The 21,190-nt window shown below is 51.2% G+C and overlaps 1 protein-coding gene and 3 long non-coding RNA genes across 5 annotated transcripts; 2 read left to right on the top strand and 2 right to left on the bottom strand.

Annotated features, from left to right (window-relative positions):
• The first annotated feature begins 20 nt into the window (after positions 1–20).
• On the top strand, positions 21–3,010 carry LOC131820536 (uncharacterized). Its single transcript, XR_009349679.1, has 3 exons — positions 21–136; positions 746–936; positions 2,826–3,010. It is a non-coding gene; the product is annotated as an uncharacterized LOC131820536 (long non-coding RNA).
• Positions 3,011–5,363: 2,353 nt separating this feature from the next.
• On the top strand, positions 5,364–12,097 carry LOC131820432 (uncharacterized). Its single transcript, XR_009349635.1, has 2 exons — positions 5,364–5,814; positions 9,505–12,097. It is a non-coding gene; the product is annotated as an uncharacterized LOC131820432 (long non-coding RNA).
• Positions 7,943–16,699, bottom strand: DUSP26 (dual specificity phosphatase 26). Of its 2 annotated transcripts, none has more exons than XM_059156030.1 (4): positions 16,395–16,699; positions 14,120–14,520; positions 12,286–12,500; positions 7,943–11,792 (listed from the first exon to the last, which is right to left on the bottom strand). In XM_059156030.1, exons 2-4 carry the CDS (start codon positions 14,338–14,340, stop codon positions 11,593–11,595), a joined length of 636 nt encoding a protein of 211 aa, XP_059012013.1. In that variant the 5' UTR covers positions 14,341–14,520; positions 16,395–16,699; the 3' UTR covers positions 7,943–11,592. The 2 variants fall into 2 exon arrangements, with proteins under 2 accessions (XP_059012013.1, XP_059012012.1); XM_059156029.1 differs by having other exon boundaries at positions 14,120–14,401; positions 16,395–16,698.
• Positions 16,700–19,503: 2,804 nt separating this feature from the next.
• On the bottom strand, positions 19,504–20,656 carry LOC131820444 (uncharacterized). The gene is made up of 2 exons (XR_009349640.1): positions 20,578–20,656; positions 19,504–20,407 (listed from the first exon to the last, which is right to left on the bottom strand). It is a non-coding gene; the product is annotated as an uncharacterized LOC131820444 (long non-coding RNA).
• Between the last annotated feature and the right edge of the window lie 534 nt (positions 20,657–21,190).

The following is a 21,190-nucleotide window of genomic DNA, read 5'->3' as shown; positions in this document are numbered from 1 at the left end:
GCCTTCCTGCTGGCCCCGGGTCTGCTCTGCTGGCCCGCCCCCCTCCTAAGGGAGAGCATCTTTGCGCCTTGGGCGCCTCGGGCTTCACCTTCCCAGTCCTCCGGAAACTTAACTCCAAACAGAAGCAAGTTGCGGGGTGCGTCGCTCGGGGTGCGCGGGGTCCAGCCTCCTCCACCGAGGACCTGGAGGGAACGGAACAATAAGTGCCACATTGTTTCCCGCCTGCAGAGCTGTTACTGTTTCGCATTTCCACGGCTCTCTGAGAAGCCGGTTCTAGGGAGGGGTTGGTTACATTTCTGCTCGGTGGGCAAGGACTTGGTCCTGGGTGGCGGCTAGCGCGCTCCTTGCTCGCAGCGAAAGGGGGAACTGGAGCAAGGGGGTGAAGTAGATGGATTACAAAAGTGAGATCTGGGAACAGTTCGAGTTGCCCTCTCATTTTTGGTCAGCCCCTCGTTTCACAGACAAGGAACTAAGGCCCAAAGTTTACGTTTAAGGTAGACTTAACAGGGCTCCGCGTTCCTGAGTAGCAGAATCAGAAATCAGAAATCGACACTGGGTATACCTTAAGGGCAGAATCTTCAGCATCTAGCACGATGCAGGTGTTGAGATAAAGAGCAGTGGTAGGAAAGACTGAATCTCTTAACCACCACCCCTACCCCCTGGCCAGAATGCTTTCTTTTTATCTGATGTTGCATCCTTTGTTTATTTCTGTCTTGCCTGTCTTTCTGTCTTTTCATTTATTCAGAATGTATCCACCGGAAACCTACTTTGGGCCAAGCACTGTGGCTCCGGAGACCCACCAAAGTCGTCGGAGTCAGCGGGGTTCTACTCTCCTGCAATTTTCAGCGCCGGAGGAGACAGACAGTAAACAAGCAAGCAAACAAATAAGAATGACTCAATCTCATCTTCCAATTAAGCTTAATCTGTTAATTGAAGGTGATAAATACTTTCCCTAACTCTTGGGAATCTGTGACACTCAGACAAGATTATGCATATGAGTGCTTTGTCATTTAAAAGCAAGGTGGTTAAGGCATTAAATAACTTGGCTAAAATCACATAGCAGTATGCAACAACTGGTTTAGCACTTAATTATGTAATTGTCTTTAAACGTCTTTCCTTTGAGCTGGTCTTGAGGATCGGAACCACGAACAGATCCAGCTCGTTTCATCTATTAGTTCGGCAGTTTCAAAACTTCCTTACCTGGTCTCTCTAACTCGTGTCTCTGCCTCAGACTTGAGAGCCCATGGGAATCCCTTCTGTTTAGAGAGGTCACAGATGGAGACTCCCAGGCCTTGAGCTCAGAGATTCTGATTCAGAATCTCATGGGAATAGAGCTGGTCAATCAGGACAGTGAACCTCTCGGGTCATAACTGCAAGGACCATGAATTCAGTTATCAGTCAAATTTATGTTCTAAGTCTGATATTTTAAACATCCAGTAAGGTCTCCAGAGGCACTAAAGAACTCTAAATTGGCAAGCCCGATGCATCCCTTCTCACTCCCTCACCCTCATCCCTCCTGGTCATGGTGGCCACAGGGCTGTGCCTCAAATGATAGCTTACTACGGGAGAGACACAGGTTGAAGGGCTCCGGTCTTGCACATCCTTGAAAAGATTGGTTCAGTCTCGTAGCGTTTCATAGACCAAAGGTCCTATCAAAGATAAGTTGATTTCCCACATGGTATCAATACTATTTAGGTAACTTACCCCTGCTCCCTCATCCAGATGATGGTTCAAACCCCCAGCCTCTTGTGAATCAGGAAGACATGTCTGGTTATTTTATTGAGGAAGATGGAAACAGGAAAGAAGCGGATAGATTATATATTCGAAGTTACTTAAGAAATCTGAAGTAGAACTGTGTCTCTAAATCTTCCATAGAGATTTTTTTTTTTTTTTTTTTTTGACAGAGAGAAATCACAAGTAGACGGAGAGGCAGGCAGAGAGAGAGAGGGAAGCAGGCTCCCCGCTGAGCAGAGAGCCCGATGCGGGGCTCCATCCCAGGACCCTGAGATCATGACCTGAGCTGAAGGCAGCGGCTTAACCCACTGAGCCACCCAGGCGCCCCACTAAATCTTCCATAGAAAGAGGGCAAGGTGATAATAAGCCTCCAGGAAAACTCCTAAGGAGTCAGGGATTCTCTTCATTCCCTACTGCCCTACCCTAACATCCTCTTAGACACCCCAAGAGCCCCCTCATTTTAAGGCCTTGCAAGTGCTAGAGAACCACTTTGGGGAGAGCCAGGTAATTCTGTGGAGGAGGATGGGACCCGCAGCCTTGACCATCCCACTTCACCTTCAGTAAGAGTGTCTCTTCTATGGTCCTCCACAGCCAGCTGTTAGATATGGAAGAAAATGCTAACCACGGTGATAATTAAAAAGTGATAATTAAAAATTAAGGGGCGACTGGGTGGCTCAGTCGGTTGGGCATCTGACTTGTGATTTCAGCTCAGGTCAGGGGTTTTGGGTGGTGAGATCGAGCCTCATGTTGGGCTCCAAACTCAGCTCGGAGTCTCCTTGGGATTCTCTGCCTCTCCCTCTACCCAACCCCACCTCCCCCCACCAATAAATACAAATAAAGTCTTAAGCTGATAATTAAATCCAACTAACTGTTTTATTTCTTAAGAGAAGTTTGCATGAGAGGATCATGTGATTCTTTGAAGGCATTGAGAGTTGTTCACTGTATATTTGGGCAAATCAGATCATTCACTCATTTTATTTGTGAAAGATCTGGCCTTCCTCTGTCCAGATAGAAGTATCAGTACCAGGATGCTTTTCAGGGATTGATACAACTCTTGAGGAGATGTGTTCATAATTTCCTTGCTTCCCCAGGAACATGATGCAGCAGTTTCCCGACCCTGTCCCTCAGCTCCTGACCCACAGGACACTCCATGGACTGGGGAGGGGAAGAAGAGAATCTCAAGCAGCCTCCACTGACACAGGGCTCGATCTCGTGACCCAGAGGTTATGAGCTGAGCCGAAATCAAGAGTCAGCCAACTGAGCCACCTCAGCGCCCTGTGATGCTCTTCGTAAGTATTGAAGGATGCTAGAAGGAAACAGAAGCTAGGGGTTTAGGGTCCTGCTTTTAAGCCTAAGAGTTAAACATAATCCTTCTGTGTCTCTGGACTTCTGGAATGAAGCCGATGTTCTAGGCCACAGCTGGGCCATCTTGTGTGTGCAAGTGGAGGTAGGAAATAAAGTAGGTCGGAGGAGAGTCACACCTCTGATTGACCACCCACCCACCGCATGCCAAGCCCTGTGCGCAGCGCTCGCGTATTTTCCTCTTTCCTCACCACAGCTCTCCAGCCACTGTTGTTTTCTCCGTGTCTATAGGATAAAATGGAAGCCCAAGAAGGTTAGGTCTTAGCAAAAATCATGGAACTCTTTTTTTTTTTTTTTTTAAGATTTTATTTATTTATTTGACAGACAGAGATCACAAGTAGGCAGAGAGGTAGGCAGAGAGAAAGGGAGAAGCAGGCTCCCTGCTGAGCAGGGAGCCCGATGCGGGGCTCGATCCCAGGACCTTGAGATCATGACCTGAGCCAAAGGCAGAGGCTTTAACCCACTGAGCCACCCGGGTGCCCCCAAAATCATGGAACTCTTAAGTGTTGGTGACAGATTTCCAACCAATCTCATATCCCTTTCCACCAAGCGTGCCCTTTCCTCAACACTGGTACGTGGTTACGTGTGAAGGCTCTGGAATCTGGCCTGGTGTGAACTCAGCTAAACCTTAGACTCCTTACCTGGAAAATCAGGGCAAATAGTAGAATGTACTGTAGAGGATTCCATGAGGAACCATGTGTGATATATGCTTGGCATAAAAAGCCCCCAGTAAATGTTCATTTTTATTATCATCAAATTACATCCTGAAGTCTCATGGCTCAAAAGTGTTATTGGGCCAAAGAGCCAGTACGTCTAATGTATTAATTAGGATGCAGGGGTCCTCACTGGGGTGGTTTCGAGAACATGCCCACAAATTATTTAATATTCCTCCCCTGAAGAGGGGGAGCCTAGTTCCCATTCCCTGGAGACAGCATTGGACTTGCGGACCTTCTAACAAGTAGAATGAAGCAGAGGTGACAGTTCCTGATTTTGGAGATCGGGTCATAAATGCACTATAGTTTCCTTCAAAGGCACTTAACCTACAGAAAAGCCATGTGGTGGGGAAAGTCTCCGTTAACAGCTATGTGAATGAGCTTGGAAGGAGATACTTTTGCTTTAGTCAAACCTCCAGTGACTGCGGGCCTGCCCAACACCCTGGCTATGACCGCAGGAGATTCTAAGACCAAAAAAAAAAAAACACACACACAGTTCATTCACACTGAATTCCTGAACCACAGAAACTATGAGACAATAAATTTTTGTTGTTGTAAGCCACCGGGTTTTGGGGTAATGTGCTGTTTAGCAATGGAAAAATAATACAGCTATTGTGGCGAAGAGACATAAAAATGCAGAGGCTCAGAAGAATCTAGTTTATTTCTGTCTTGTAAATATTCCAAGAAAAGGGGAAAGAGGAAGCATGGCTTCCTATAGCCATCAGAGACTCAGGTTCTTTTCTCTTGCCACTTGGCTTCATCCTGAGATGTGTTCCTCTTTCATCCATTAGAAGCTGGCTTGCCAGTTATGTGTCTTATGTTTCAACCCCAAGGGAGGGTATGATAGAGTTGGGGGACAGTGTCTTTTCTCTGAGAAATAGAGCATTACTCTTGTTGCCCGCCCACTGGTGAGAATTTGGTCACATGGTTCCACCTAGCTGCAAAGGAGGCTGGGAAATGGAGTCTCTTGATGGACAGCCACGAGGCCTGCTGAAACTCAGGGTGGTTCTATTAATAACAGGAAGAAGTGGAGAATGGAATGGAATCTAGTGGACCGTGAGTCCTCTCCCTACCTGGATCCTGATGTTGGTGCCTTTTCTGAGACTTCAGTTAGTGACCTCTCCAGAGCTGCTTTCTCATTTAGAAAGTGAAGAATCTGATGAGACTGGCAGATTCCCGAATTTTTTTTTTTTAGCAGATTCTTTTTATTAAATAATATTTTAAAACAGAAACTGCCTGCATAAAAGAAATAAAAACAGATCTGCTCTGTTGGAATCACCATGGGGGTGTCTCTCCCCCCACCCCCACATTGGTGCCCCCACATAGGTGGCCCCATGAAAAGTTATTTGAAATGGGGCACCTGGTGGCTGCCTGCTCTGGGGCACTTGGGTGGCTTAGTGGGTTAAAGCCTCTGCCTTCGGCTCGGGTCATGATCTCAAGGTCCTGAGATCGAGCCCCACATTGGGCTCTCTGCTCAATGCGGAGCCTGCTTCCTCTCTCTCTGCCTGCCTCTCTGCCTACTTGTGATATCTCTCTCTCTCTCTCTGTCAAATAAATAAATAAAATCTTTGAAATGCTGGGGCTCTGTGAGGCATGGTCAGAAAATCACCAAATGAAAACTGTTCCTGGATTCCTTCCAGTTCTGGTGTTTTTGAGGTTGTGATCATTCACCTGTGTGTCCTGAGCTGGGCTGGATCACAGCCTTGTCTTTCTTGGCAGCTGGGAGTTTGCGGGACCCGCAGGCGTTGGCAGAGGACACACGGGAAAGAGCCTTAGCTCTGGGTGTCTGGCTCCTCCTCGCTTCTTTAACCCCTTTCCTGATCTTGTGACCCATTTCTCCTTTCTCCTAATGCAAACTGAGTGTCCTCCCATCCCTGGTCAGGGGCCAAGGTGCTGCGCAGCGCAGCTCGGAAGGAGTGTTCTAGGTTGTCAGTACGACTTAGCCTTGTGTTCCGTCCTGCAGGTGGAGTGGAGATCCTTGAAGCAGAGCCTGCCTTCCTCTCAGGTTAGTACTTCTCTCTCGTCCTCCCCCCCTTTTCTTTCTTTCTTTCAAGATTTTATTTATTTACTTGAGAGAGAGAGAAAGAGGAAGAGAGGTAGAGTATGAGCTTGGGTGTGGAGAGTGGTAGAGGAAGTGGGAGAAGCAGGCTCCCCGCTGAGCAAGGAGCCCAAAGCAGGGCAGGATCCCAGGACCCTGAGATCATGAATGGGAGCGGAGGCAGAGGCTTAACCCACTGAGCCACCCAGGCACTCCCTACCCCCAGGTTAATATTTCTTCCTCCGCTCTTGCCTTGCCCTCTTCCCCACTGCCATTGGCCTCGAGGGGGATTAGGAGTTCAGGTTCTGTCGAGGCTGTAATTGGCGGATATGAACTTGCCCAGCCTGGACACAGTTTGTGAGAGAACCGGAGACCAGCAGGGAGAGGCCCCTCCCCTCTGATTTTTTCCTTCCCCAAATCATCTCACAATTCTCAAAAATATAAACTGCCTCAGGGAACGTTACCTAGGGGTTAGAGAGTTCCTTTCTTTTAGTCTGCAGACCAGCAGAACATGATAAACATTCCTCCTCCTGTTGCCCAGGGTCACTTTCCACTTGTTTCCACCAGCGTAAGATTCCTTCCTCAGAGACTGGCTGTATGGGCCACCTTCTCCCAGACCACCTCCAGACGCTAAACGAGAACTGGGCAGAGGCCTTAAGTGTCCGGCAAATCAAGGGAACAATCCCAGGCCATTCTGAACGCTAGTGACTACTGGCCACAAACAGAACATTGCTAGAATGCTGGGGTTGAGGTGGGGAGTGGGAAAAAAGGAAGCAATGTGGATCACTCTGAGCGGCTTAGCATAAGGACTATCTTACATTTCTGGGTAAGACATTAGGACCCTGACGAGCTGGTTTACCACAGGGCCTGCAGGCAAATAATCTTAAGGAGTAAAGTAGGTTCCAGTTTAAGAACCTACATGGGTCCCAGTGAACTGGACAGCAGGTGGCACCTCATCGAAATGGGACAGCCCCCACCCACCATGGTCATGTGGAGACGTGGGCTCACTGTCCCTTTCAACTTTTTAAGAGAAACCAGAAATCCAAATTTTGTGGAACATTGCCCAGGCGTGGACACGTTGCACAGAACACGGAGCGCCCTCTGCTGGCAGGTTCGGCTCCCCGGCGGCCACTGTGCTACCCCTGAGGGCAAGCCCTTCCTGGTGAAGTCACCCTGCAGGGCTGCCGACTTCAAACAAACAAACAAAACACCAAACCATGCTGGGGATTAGTCTCAGCATTTTGAACCAGTGGCTAGAAGTTCACCAGAAAAGGTCTTCATGGAGATTCCAGGGGATTATAGTTGTGTCCCACTGCTGTTGTAAGAAATTACGACAAACTGAATGGCTTAAACAATGCGAATTTATTATCTTACAGTTTTGCAGATCAGAAGTCTGACAAGAGTCTCACGGGGCTAAACTCCAGCCCTGTCCGCAGGGCTGTGTTCCCTTCTGGAGGATCAGGGGAGAATCCACTTTCTTGCCTTTTCGTCCCTTCTAGAAGCCATCGGCATTCCTCCGTTCATGATCCCCCTCCTTGTCTTCTAGGCAGCAGTGAGGCTTCTCTCATCACCGTGTGAAAAGGTTCTCTGCTTTTCAGGATTCATGTGATGGGGCAGACAATCCAGTGTTATTTCCTCATGCGAGGTTGTAAAGTGTTTTTTTGTTTTTTAATTTATTTAAGCAATCTCTACACCCAACATGGGGCTTGAACTCACAGACCCCAAGATCGAGAGTTGCATGTTCCACCCACGGAGCCAGCCAGGCGCCCCACAAAGTTGTAGTTTAAACACCTCTGCAAAATCCCTTTTGCCACACGAGGTAATATTTTTATAGGATCCAGTCATTAGGGTATGAACACGGCTCTTCCCTAAACTTTTGAATCTTTTCCTCCTTCTTCAAAAAAAAGGTCTGGGGAGAGAAACCTATGATAAGCAGCTTTCTTTCTTTCTCTTTCTTTTCTTCCTCTTTCTTTCTTCTTGTATTATTATTATTTTTAAAAAGCCTTAATTCCACATCCAGTATTATATTAGTTTCAGGTATATAATACAGTGATTCAACAATTCTTTTTTAAAAACAGATTCTTTTTTTTAAAAAAATTTATTTATTTGAGAGCGAGAAAGAGCACGAGGAGAAGCAGGCTCCCTGCTGAGTCGGGAGCCCAGTGCAGGGCTGGATCCTGGGACTCCAGGAACAAGACCCGTAGGCAGATGCTTAACCGACTGAGCCACCCAGGTGCCCCTGATTCAACAATTCTGTCCATCACCCAGTGCTCATCACAAGTGCACTCATAATTCCCTTCACCCATTTCACCCCTCCCCTCTCGTAACCCTCAGTTTGGGTGTATCTCTCTCCATAACCAGTTTCACTACACTGCCCCCCAACCCCCCCCCACCCCCGCCAAGGCTGCCTTCTCTGTAAGAGATTATTCTAGCAAGGGCCTTTCTGTGCACCCAAGCCCAGCCCTCTCCAGCCAGTGTAATGCTCAGCTGCCTCTCTAGTTCATTCCATCTGCTACCTCGGGGCTCAGAAGCAGCCCTTCCCCCTGAGCTCCCCTCCCCGTGGAGCATCTCAGCTGGGATTAGTTACAGGGTGAGGGACTGTGCAAACATCTCTCCCTCTCCCCAGATGCAGCGAAGGCTCGGGGGCTTGGGGCAGAGGCTGGAGTCTGCATCACCCAGGCCAGGGCTGGAGACGGCCAGGGCAGGAGCAGAGCAGGACGACAAGACAGACATGGGCTGCCGTCCCTGAGGGGCAGGGCCTGGCCGGCTGGAAGCTCGGGCTGCTTCTGCCAAGGGCTCACTTAGTCCTGTCCACTGCCAAGTCCTTGGCTTGGGTTCAAACGGCCAGCTGCTCTCAAGAAGAGGATGAGGGAGTCTGGACTTTTAACAGCCTTCAGTGGTGGAGTGAGGGACGAAAGGCAGGGCGGCCGGATGGCTACACGGGGTTAAATCCTGGCATCTCCACTGCTTACTTCTGCGTGTGTCCTTGTGAAAATTACTTCACCTCAGATGCCTTGTTCTTAAGCAATGCCAAGGAAGGATACCTTTCATGGGGTTTTTAGGAGGATTAAATGGAGTTAATATCTTAACATCTGTAAAGGCCGAAGATTGCCTCTGCAGAGCTGTCACGTGGCTTTGTTAAATAGTACGTAACCTGCTCTGAGAGGATGATCTGTGGCCAAATCTGGTTTAGTAGCTCCACGTCTCCACTAGAAGTCAGGCATAAGTTCTCAAGTGACTCGGCTTACGACAATGCTAGGGGATTTGCGTGAGGCACATTCAGTCTGCACTCACACAGCTGTGTTTTAATTTATTTAAACAATAACTCCACCCAGCGTGGGGCTCGAACTCCCCTGCTCCGTGAGGATCACTTTTGGCCAAATCTACTTTAGTAGCTATACTTGTCTACTGGAAGTTAGAAGGCGCTGCGGGTTACATCAACAGTAACAGATACATGTACTAGACTAGAACAAAGGAGGTGCCAAGTCCACGGTACTCTGTGCTGGTCAGGTTAGTAGTCAGTCCATCCTCTTGGATGACTGACTTCTGGGTTATTTCTACTTATTCTTAAGTCCTCCTGCCCATGGTTCTGGTAGGGAGTCAATGCATTTTCTTTGGAATCCACATTCCTAATGAAGGCCTTACTCTACCCCTTAGATAAACTTGACCCTCAACAGTCCTAGAAACCTGAGGTCCCAGCGACTACACTCTGCTTGAAGCACTAAGACCAGCCCTGGTTGCCACCAACCGAAGAGAGACGCCACTGTCAGCCAGGCTGGGGAAGAAACTTGAAACGGGACAAAGGCAGACTCTTGGACACGATCAAAGCGGCAAGGCGGAAAGCAGAGAACACAGGAGAGCCAGGAGAGCTGGCTTCAAACTACAGGGAGGGACAGGGCAAGACAAAGAACACTTATTAAATACTGACTGTGCTCTGAGCTCAGTACCACATACTTAAACACCCATTGCGACCCTGTGGAAGCAGGCAGAACTCTCGCATGAGACGACGTGAGGAAGAAGCAAAGGGACCTGCCCAAAGGCCCCCATAGCCAGGGAGCACAGGCTGGCAGATCTGTTGGCCTCACGTCACGACCTCTGTAACCGGACTGCGTAACCCATGTGTGACTGTAGAGCTTTCTCATATTCCGAGCTGGCATGATGGCATGGAAGTTCTGTACCAGTTCCTCACCATCGAAGGTGTCCGAGGAGATGCTGGATGGAGATCTTCAAAGATATTAAAGAGAGAATTTATTCATGCCTTGTTGGAGGGTGGAAATGCATCATCCAGGAAAGCACCTTCTAGCTTTGAGATTCTGAGTTTCTATACTTTTCTATACTTCTATACTTTCTATACTTTGGGGTATACTCTTCAGGTATATGAAGGGATTTCCTTTCCCTGTATTTTTCACCTTCTCATCTGTCTCCTTCTTCCCTTCATGCAGATACTCTGTTCTGGGAACATGTTTTTTTCTAAAAGGAGACGGTGGCTGGCAGTTTGGGCGACTAGGATAGCAGAAACACCATACTACTCTCTCTGGTTGGTGAGTCTACATTTTTACCAAGTTTACTAAGGAGATTGCGTTATATTCGGGTGAGGCAAACCTGGAAAGATGTTAAGAGGAAGCAATTATATCACCCCTCCTTCCCTCTCCTCCGATTTCTTGTTACCAAGCAAACCCCATACCCCCTGAATGTAGAATTTAGGGAAGGGGTTGACTGAAGATTCATATTCTGCTATCCCATCATGATGGGGACTTGATAGAGAATCTGGAAATTTTTTGGAAAATAAAGCAGTATTTCCTGCATGCCTGAGCTGGGGAACAGAGACCTAATTTAAGCCGTGCAGACCTAACATTTTTTGGTCCTCTGCTGCCCCTGTGTGGGCACAGTGGGAAACAACACCTCAAGATTTCGCTTGTGGCCACGGTGAAATTGGACTTGAAAGAACCACCCCGAGAACCGCTGGAGGTTTATGACCACGAGGAGGGAGTCAGGAACTGTTCCTATGGCCAGAAAGCTAGGGGCTTCCAGGAGAGAGGTGGGGAGCCCCTACAAGCTGTCAATGACTTCACCAAAGTCGTGTCCACCAGCTTTATTTTTCCTCAAGACATCTGCAGCCAGGAGGCGAGCCATCATCTCAAGACTCGCAGGCATGCACCTCTGCGGCTTCTGGCCGCGACCAGCGCCCGCGGGCACAGCGCCAACCCTCCCACACCTTCTCTTCCTGCGCTTGGAGTAACAAGTCTGTGAGTGTCTCCCTCTGGTTTCACAGCTTTTCACACCCTCTCTTTACCGTCTGTCTCGACACCACCATCTACACAACATATCTACACCATGGCATGGCGTTCGTGCTTGCAGCATCACTGACTCCCTGCACAGGCACGGGACAGAGATGACACTTGTGTTCTTAAATGAGCGAGGGGGAACACTTGGGCACAATGGGGGAGGGTGCGGAGGGGGCTCTGGGTGACTGGGAGCAGCCTGGCTGGAATCCAGGGTGTCGGAGTCCGAGGACTGCCGTCTACTTACAGCTTTAGCTGCTTCCTTCCCCGGTCAGCTCCCTCCTGGGTGCCCAGCACACCAGCCAGCCTCACCCCCCAGCCCCTCCCGACCAACAGCAGCAGTGGTGGGAGCCCCAGCCCTCTTGCTCTCCTGCCCCCAGGAGAGGATGGGTTATCTGGGCCTCCTCTCTCCAGCTGGGAGCCAGGGCCAAATGCACCTGGCCTGACCTCCTGTCCCCTCCCCTCATGCCTCCAGACCCTGCCGCAGCCTGCGATCCAGGGCCAGGAGCTGCCGCAAGAAGCCCCGGTTGGGGATGATGCCTCGGTGGTCCTTGACCTTCTTGATGGCCTCCACAAGGGTGAGGTGGTGGTACAGCATGAGGTAGGCCAGCACCAGCGTGGCGGACCGGCTCACGCCCACGGCGCAGTGCACCAGGATCTTCCCTGCGAGGACAGACACACGAGGCGGCCGTGGGACCATATGTGGTGGGCTGGAGGCGGCGAGGGCTACAGGGTTGGGTGAGGAGGGAGATGGGGAAGCGGGGTGCAGACTGCGGGTGGGAGGAATGCTGACCCCTGGGATGCCTGGACAGGATACACAGACCCATAGCACGCAGCAGCTCAGCCTCCGGGAGCCTAAAAAGGGCTCCCAGGGAGACAGATGCTTGTCACTAATGCAAAACCGAGTCTCGCACAGAGTGGTGATCTGCCTGAGTGTATCAAGTACATTAGCATTGGGCCTCGGTGAACACTGTGGATTCTTTCCTTCTTGTGTTCTCATGCACCACCTTTTACAAACAGATGACAGTGGCTTTTTGGCCTTCATATCAGATACTGAGCCTCTGTCCTGTCGCTCAAATCTCTCCTGCCTTGAGCCCTCCGCCCCCCCCCCCCCACCCCCCGACTCCATGTCCCTCCCCCGGCCGCTCCCTCCTACCTCCTGGCTGGTTCAGCGCCCGGTGGATGAAGTCGGCAGCTGTCTGGAAGTGGATGCTCATGTCAAAGGCTGGCGAGTCATGGGCCTCGACACCCAGATATCGGATGCCCAGCCCCTCGTAGGCCTCGGGGGTGCCTCGCCACCTGCTGTGGGAGGCATTGAGGATGTGCGTGATGCCCAGGCGGCGGAGCTCCCGGCGGTTGTTGGCGATGTCCCTGTGTAGAGCAGACGGTAAAGGCGGCTAGGCTCCAGGCCAAGAAGCTGTGGCCTCCACCCTGTCCGCCGCCTCGCTAAGGTCACTGGCTCCAGGCCTCTGCCGCGCCTCCGGAGGACCCAGAGCGGGGGACCAAGATGGCAACGACCTGGAGTCTCATCCTAGAGCGAGGGTTGAGAGTTCTGGGGGAGGTTCTGCCTGGAGAAGAGAAGACTAATGGAGTGGCTAACTATAGCCATAATGTAAAATACTGAAAGAGTCCTCCAAGGCAGTGGGATTTTACTTGATTTGTGGGCAGGACTGAGTGGTTCTGTACTTCGTGTATGGAGGTATGTACTAACCGTGAAATCCAGCTGAAGAAAAAGATAAACACCTTTGGGGTAATGACTCTCCCGTCACTGGGGGTATTCAAGCAGAGACAGAAAAGGTCAACATGGAGGTCGGTGTACCAGTGGGGATCTGGACCTTGGCTGGGTTGTTGGAACAGCTCATGTTCAACCTCCCTGCTAACCTGGAGGTGATAGTATTCTGACCCTGGCTCCCAACCTAACTCCCCTGCTGCTTTCTCTTTTTTTCAAGATTTTATTTGAGAGAAAGAGAGAGAGAGAGAGATCACAAGTAGGCAGAGAGGCAGGCAGAGAGAGAGAGGGGGAAGCAGGCTCGAGGCTCGATCCCAGGACCCTGAGATCATGACCTGAGCAGAAGGCAGAGGCTTAACCCACTGAGCCACCCTGGCGCCCCTCCCCTGTTGCTTTCTACTCTCTTTGATACCCAGAACCTTCTCACGTTCTACCAGTTGTTCTATGCTCATATGACCCTGTCTTCTGACATCACCTTGGGGTGTTCCTCTGGCCCATCTCCCTCAGCTTAGTGCCAGACGCCTCTCAGGCAAAATGGCCATACCTCAGGGCCAATGCTCTGTCCAGTGCAAACTCCTCAAGTACGACGAGCACTGAACTTGAACCTCCAAGTCCTGGCTCTGCTACTCACGACCCATCTGACCTTGGGCCAGTCACAACATCTCTGAGCTTCAGTTTTGCCTTTTGTAACCTGAGGGCAGTGGTACCTACCTCCCAAGGCTGTTGTGAAGATTAAGAGAGAAAATGCATGTGAAAAGCTCCTTGTACACAATGAAGCCCTTGAGAGAGAGAAAAGTGAGGGGGACTCTTCCCTGGATGCTCTTCTCTCCAGGGCCCCCAAGCCCCAGAACGTCTGCGTGTACTGCGGCTTTGCCTGGACACCCCCTCGGCTTGCCACCCACCTCCTGGCCCCCAATGGCTGCCCTTCACCAGCATCACGGCTCCACAGATGGAAGGTCAGGGAAGTCATCTGTGATGTCCGCTGCATGACATCGGCACTCAATAATTAATTTTGCTAAGTGAGTGACATTATTGCTTAAACAGAGACTAGCTGTCCAGAGTTGGGCATATCAATAATCCTGCCCCAGCTCCCCCAAACCCTCCAGCCTCCACTCTCTGCCCATGCACCCCTGCCCCTCCCTCCTCAACCTGGAACCAACAACACGACTCAGGGCCTCCCCGCCACCCTTCTCCTTCTTGCGTGCGTACACACACACACACACACACACACAGCCATGACCCCGGGCTGCCGGCTACGTACTGGTCTCCGAGGTAGAGGCCCGGCCAGACCTCATCGGCATGGTTACAGGCGGTCTTGCCTGTGTAGAGCAGCCTCTCCAACTCAAAGACATTGAGGAAGGGATGTTGAACCGAGGGCATCTCCTCCAGGGCCCCTCTAGTGCGAACGGGAGACCTTGAGCCGCTCCGGGAGAAGCGGGCCATAAAAGTCATGGAGGCCCAGAGCCAGTTACCAGGACACATCTCAGAGGCAGCTGCAGGCGTGTCCTCGAGCTGCTGACAGGTCAGTCTCCGGTGGCTGTTGCTGCAGGAGGGAGGGAACGGAGACACACCTGACTGGGTCCCGAGCAGCTGCTTCCCTTCTTGCCAGCTGGGCTGGGCCCTGGGGAGAAGCCTCTCAAGGGAGGGAAGGGAACTCTGGCCCTGGGGGCAGGGGGGGCACCACAATTACTCTCTCTCTCAAGCTGCAGTGGCTCCTTTCTGCTCTTTGGCTCCGCCAGGCAAGGAGGTGGGAGTCACATGTCCTTGTTTACGGGGAGAGGGAGCTGCCCAGCTGCTGGCTTTCTGCTCCGCCACTCCACCCCCACTCCCAACACACACACATAAACACACACACACACACATTTGATATTTGGGTGGCAGTGCCCGTTGTGGGAGCTCTTGCCAGCCGGAATCTGGGTCTCATCTGCCTGGGGCTCCAGGCAGAGAGCCCAGGGAGCTGGGATTGGAATGGGGGGTGGCTCTGGACCCATCCGGAGGGAATTAGCGGGAAGACAGCAGCAGCTGGGGCCATGACATATGCCAAGCCCGATTCTCAGCACCAGAGATATGGGCTACTTTAACCCATTCCTGCCCTGCCACTGCCTCAGAGTTAGGCCTACTGTGGGATGTGTATGTTGGGGGCTGGGAAAGTGGGGGAACAGCAATAAAGAGGAAGTGTAAGTTTTTGAAAAACACTTGCTGAAGGCATGCACTAATGGAAGAGGGTTCCAAGGTATGTGCGCAACGGCCAAACCACTCTCCTTCGATCAGCATGCAGACATCACTGATCAAACCTCATCTCTCATTTCTGAGTCAAGCAGGGCTGGAGTAATGTGTCTGGGTGTGGAGGGGAGAGGCGGAGGCTAGGGGCTGAAGAACGGGACGGATGAGGGCTCCTGCCAGGGTCTCAGAGGCTGAAATGGCCATCTGTATTGCTGGTGAAGTCAAGTGACCCTATGCGGGGTATGGGGCTGGCAGTGAGGGGCTTAGCAGGTGTTCCCTGGACTCTCTGTGGACGGCTGGCCTTTCTGAAAGTGGGAGCTTGTTCAGAACGGCAGAGCTGGGAAGGGCCAGCCTTTGAGACTTGGCCAGGGTCCTTCAGGCAGAAAGGCCATTGTGATAAGAGCCCCTTTCTCCTCCTCCTCTCCCATCACCTGGCTGGGCTGGTCCCAAGGATTCCCTTTTCGCTCCCTTCCTGGTCCTCAACCGAAAGTCCACTAGCTAGAGGCCATCTTTGACCTGCACACGCTCTGTGAACTCATCCCTCCCCGTGAGCCAGGGACCCCAGCTCTCCTTTCCCTTAGGCCAGGGGAGACCACGCAATAACAGGTCTTAGCGTGCAGGGGCATTAGGATCAGGGCTGCTGAGGGGAGCCTGGACCTTAGGGTGTTCAGGGAGAGAGATTTTTGCAAAGGCTGGGGTGTGGAGAGACCACAGAGATAATAGCACCATAGCCACCATCGCCATCACCACCACCATCATCATCGTTCGACCATCATCAACATCACCTGCCTTGTCTCCTCGCTCCTAAAGACCCCATCACTTGATCCCCAAAGAACGGTTTCTCGAAATAGCTTCTGCTGCCCCGGTGATGGTGATGGACACTACATGGTAAAGGGGAAGCGGGAAGGAGCTCACAGGTAGGAAGGAGCTCGTGGGGACTCTATTTCTCCCCGGGGCTGGAGGAGCCCCATTCCGTCCCCGGGTACCCCCCTCGGCCTTCTCCAACCCCATCCACCGCGTTCAGGCGCCCGCGTCCGCCGCATCCCTCCCGCCGGCCGCCCGCCCGCCGCCGCCGCGGCGGTTCTAACAGGTTCATGGCTGTCGCCCCGGCCGCGGCCAGCCCAGACAGCCCGGCGCTGGGGGTGCAGGGAGGGAGCCCGGGGGAGCTCTGCTGGCTCGGCTCCCGCGTCCCCGCCTTCGGTCCTCCCTCCCCACCACCCCCAGCCCGGAGCCGAGCGCCTCTGCGCGCCGCGAGGGAGGCGACCGCCCCCGCCCCCGCCCCCGCCCCCGCCCCCGCCCCGCAGCCCCTCTACCTCGGTGCGAGGGCGGCGCGGGGTCTCAGTCCCGGAGGCCGAGGGCAGGCGCAGCGAGCGCCACGGCCATGACTCTCCTGCCGCCGCCGCCGCCGCCCCCGCCCGCTGCCGCTGCGAGACCGGCTGACGCCTTAGCCTCTATTTTTAAGCCGGTGACACGCACGTCGAAGCAGGGTTCCTATCAGTGTGTGTGTGTGTGTCGGTGACACCCAGAGACGCAGCCTCACCCGGCGGCCCGAGCGGACACGCCGCGCGGGCTCGCCCGCGGGTGTTTACAGACCAGACCCAGACCACGCAGCCGAGCAGCCCCGCCTCGCGTGCATGCTCGGGCGGACGTGTGTGTTAGGAGCTGCGCCAATTACAAGGCATTTTGCTTGAGGATGACATTATACAAGCCGTCCCAGACGGTGCCTTTAACACACTCGCTCCTCCCCGGGCAGCATGAGTTAATCGCGTAGACAGGATGGCGCGCCTCACTTTGTCCATTGCTTCTTCTCAGTAACACCGAGTCGTAAATGACACGGGTCGGTAGCCCTGGTTCGTATTTACTATATACCACGTGTTTCACATCTCTGCACTCAGTTTATCCGCACCCCAGGTCTGTGCGACAGGGGGACATTATCACTGTCCCCATTTTAGGGAGGAGGAGACTGAGGCCCAGGTAGGTGAAGTCATTTGCCAGGGCCACACGCTAGTTATGGACTGAACTGAGTTTCAGACCCTGGCAGTTTGACTCGAAGTTCATGTCCTTAACTGTTCTAAACCAGTGACCCCACACAATGGAGAGGAAGAGCGGATTTCCCCCCAGAAACCCCCTTTGGGCAGCTCGGCTCTTAGTGAAGGCCTTTCCCCCTGAAGCTGGAAGACACTCATACCCCTACTCCTCACGTGTGCTGCCTTTTAGTGATGTTTAGCTTTACTTGATTTTCTATGGTAATCACCTTGTGGGTTCCAAGATGGTCAACACTTGGAAGGCAAGCTCGGTGTTGCTGTCCCCAATCCTTAGTTCATTGTTGATGGGGGAGGTAGAGAGGGAATGAAGGCCATCAGGGGATGCTGTTGAAAATCAGGCAGATGAGGACTCGGGGAGAGTTGTCTGCAGGAGGGAAGCAGGAAGTTGATAAGGTCAGGCTGGACCTGGTTTCAGATGAGAATACATTATTAGTTGAAATCAGGATTGACTATGTTCCCAGCAGGGGTGGTCAGTGAGGCTTTGATCTCTGGTTTTCCTTCTCTAGTACTTATTGGCTAAAGGGACACAATCCTCAGGTCAATTCTGTGCTACAGAGGAGGTTCCATCACAGGCTTCAGGCCAGGATTAATGTCCCCTCCTAGCCTTTTCCTCTCTAGAGAAGCAAACTCAATTCTCCTCCATGCCTTCTTGGCATGGTGGTTTACGTGAAGAAATGAAATCCTCATCATTCAAAACAAAGGATCGGCTTGGGAGATTTCAAATTTTAATTTGTTGTCCCCCCCCAAAAGTCAGTAAAAAACGGTCACAAGTCCGGGCGCCTGGGTGGCTCAGTTAGTTGAACTTCTGCCTTGACTCAGGTCATGGTCCTGGGGTCTTGGGATCAAGCCCTGCAACTAGCTCCCTGCTCAGCAAACCTGCTTCTCCCTCTCCCTCTGCGGCTCCCCCTGCTTATGTGCGCTCTCTTTCTCTCTCTCCATCAAATAAATAAATAGAATACTTTAAAAAAAATGGTCACAGGTCAAATCGTAGAAGAGCACATATTATTGGACTAACCTCATTTTAAGTGACAGAGTCTTTAGGGGTGGTAGGTTGAGAAGGTATAGGTGAAATTGATCTCAAGCTTTGGCAAGACTTCTGTTTCAAACCTGCGTTTCACTTTTCTCAAAAAGCTGGAAAAATATGCTTTAAGGCATGCTATGGACAACAGGGGCAGATGTTTTCAGGTTACCATAGAAGTTGTCCATGGATCAATATCTTCATTAATGGTCCATTAATGATCAGATGCAACTCGGGCGGCTTTATATTTTTTCTTTTTTCAGATTTTATTTATTTATTTGAGAGAGAGAGAGAATGAGCAGGGAGAGAGGCAGAGGGAGAGGGAGAAGCAGGCTGCCCACTGAGCAGGGAGCCTGATGTGGGACCCAATTTCAGGACCCTGGGATCATGATCGGAGCTGAAGGCAGACACTTAATCGAATGAACCACCCAGGCGCCCTGGCTTTATATTTTTCTTAGTAGCTAGGACGGGTATTAGGTTTCCAGGTGATAGCAAACTAAATTAAGGCTGAGAGGGGGAGGGAGGATGGAGGAGTTAGTAGGGAGAAGGTAATGCAGAAGGTAGGACGGGAGAGGGTTGGAAGCTAATAGACGCAGCATGTATTAATAATTTACTATCTGTCAATTTCGTGGGCTTTCACATTTATCAGCTAATTTAATCCCACCCAATTTGTAGGTGGGTGTTAGTATCATCACTGAATACCGGAGGTGACTGACACTCGGGCCAGATGGTAAGCTAATTCACCCACAGCTAGTCAGTGGCTGAGCACAGGTCCAAATACAGGGTTATCTGATTCCAAACCTTTATATTTCAAGATGACGCTGAAGAGTCACTTCCTTTATAAAGCCTTTGTGGATCCACTCTCTTTTGTCTGCTTCCTTGTTTGTATTGATACAGGTATCTATTGAAGGACACATGAGCTATATGTAACTTCACTTATTTCTATATTTCTTTAAATCTCTGCCCTCCACACTAGAAAGCATGGATGCATTATACTAAGATGAACTAAAATGGAAAAATGAGGCTACTTAAAAACAGGAATAGATTTCCAAATGGTCTCAAAAGAAATGCCTCCCTCACCCCAAAATATTTAATTAAGAGAGAGGGAGAAGAAGTAGTTGCGGGGGGGGGGGGAGAAACACCAACAACCATATGTTAAATGGTAATTCTAATTCCTACCATTAACTGCTGGGCACTATGCTAAGTGCTTTACATAGATTAGCTAATTCAATCCCATAAAGTAGGTAACATTAATTCCATTTTACAGTTGAGGAAACAGATTTAGAGTGGTGGCAAATCCTCTCTGCCACAGCCAAGTAGCTAATAAGTGGGATTTGAGGAAGGATTTAAACCCAAGACTTATTTTTTAAAAAAGATTTTTATTTATTTATTTGACAGAGATCACAAGTAGGCAGAGAGGCAGGCAAAGAGAAAGAAGGGGAAGCAGGCTCCCCGCTGAGCAGAGAGCCGATGGAGGGCTCTATCCCAGGACCCTGAGATCATGACCTGAGCCGAAGGCAGAGGTTTTAACCCACTGAGCCACCCAGGTGCCCCTAAACCCAGGACTTTTTAAACCAAAGCCTGTGCCTCACATCACTGTAGCAAGTGGGCATACCTAAAGAAAAAGAATAGCAACAGTTAAAATGTATCAAGTCCTCCCGTGTGTCAAGCAGGCATTCAGCAGAAATTACGTGAAGCAAGGCTTGCTTAAGCCTTAAGTCCTGGTCCCTTCGGGGGCGCGGCTCGCCAGGGGCAGGTTCCGCTGGGTGGGAGCGCCGGAGGCGGGAGAAACCCGAGACATCCGCTGCCGCAGGGCACGGCTTTCCCGACACCAGCCACAGCAGAAGGGCTGGGACGTGGCTTCCTTCCAGTCGCCGCGCCCTACGAGCCGCCGCGCCCATCGCTCCCGGGCTGGTTCCTCCTCGCCCCCGGCTCGTGCACCCTGACCTGTGCTGCGGGGTTGGATCGCGTTGACACCGGAAGGGTCCAGATGCAGTACACAGACAATTGTGACTTTATTTAGCGATGGGAATGTGGTGAGGGGAGGCGGGGCCGAAGACTCAACGTCCTCTGAGGGGCCCCGTGTTGATTCTGCCTTGTTCTTCCACATCGCCGTTCTCCCAGGGCCTGTCCTTTGGCTTCTTCCTCCGCCCCTAGGTAGCACCTCCTCTCCCCTCGCTCGGCACGGGGGACTGGTGGGCCTGTCCTCTCAGGGGTCCGCCGGGTGTGAGTGAGCGTTTCCTCCGCCGGGATCCTGCAGGTTCTGAATTGGGGGGTGGGCGGAGGCACCAGGGTCGTTTTTTGGTAGAGGGACCATCTGGCTTTTGCTTCAACTCTGATAACTTCCTCTCCACCTCTCCTGTATTGCATTCTGTCGCCACTTTCCTCTGGCTTACCTAAGGGCGAACACATCTTACCGCCGCGAATACTCACTTTCTCCTGAGAGCCCTGCATTATCGCACGGAGCACAAACTCCCTCCGTTAGCCTGGCTCTGGAATGCAAATAAACTCCAGGGAGCCTAGTGCCCTGACAGCAGGTATAAACTAGGACATTGTGTGCAAATAAAACAGGACACAAAAGGAATATGCAGCAAATCTCCCTATGAAAAAAATAAGGGAAGAAAAAGAAAAGCAGGTATAAATACACATTTTGAAAAAGACCGAAAGGAAATATGTCAAATATTAAAGGAGGCCATCTCCAGGCAGAGGGGGAGGACAAATAATTTTTATTTTGTGCTTTAAAATATCCACATTTCCCAATTTTTCTACAGTCCATATGACTTCATTTTAAAGGTCAGTTCTATGAAATTAGTTGAGATTTCCTCAGTGGCTTTCCATGTGGCCAATATTTGCTTAAAGAGGCTATTTAATGTCTTTGGGAATGCAAGTTTCTATCTTGCTTTCCCTCCTATGTAAGGTTTTAATATATTCTAAATCCTTATTTTTTAAATCTTGGTTTATCAGTTTTTGAGAGATGAATTAAAATCTCCCAGGTTTATGGGCTTGTTAATTCCTTACTGTAATTGGCCAAGGATATTTGGAAGGC

The sequence above is a fragment of the Mustela lutreola genome, chromosome 18, assembly GCF_030435805.1.
Source record: "Mustela lutreola isolate mMusLut2 chromosome 18, mMusLut2.pri, whole genome shotgun sequence".
NCBI classification, from domain to species: domain Eukaryota; kingdom Metazoa; phylum Chordata; class Mammalia; order Carnivora; family Mustelidae; genus Mustela; species Mustela lutreola.
Note: the sequence above shows the minus strand (reverse complement) of the source record. Positions and strands in the feature narration are given on the sequence as shown.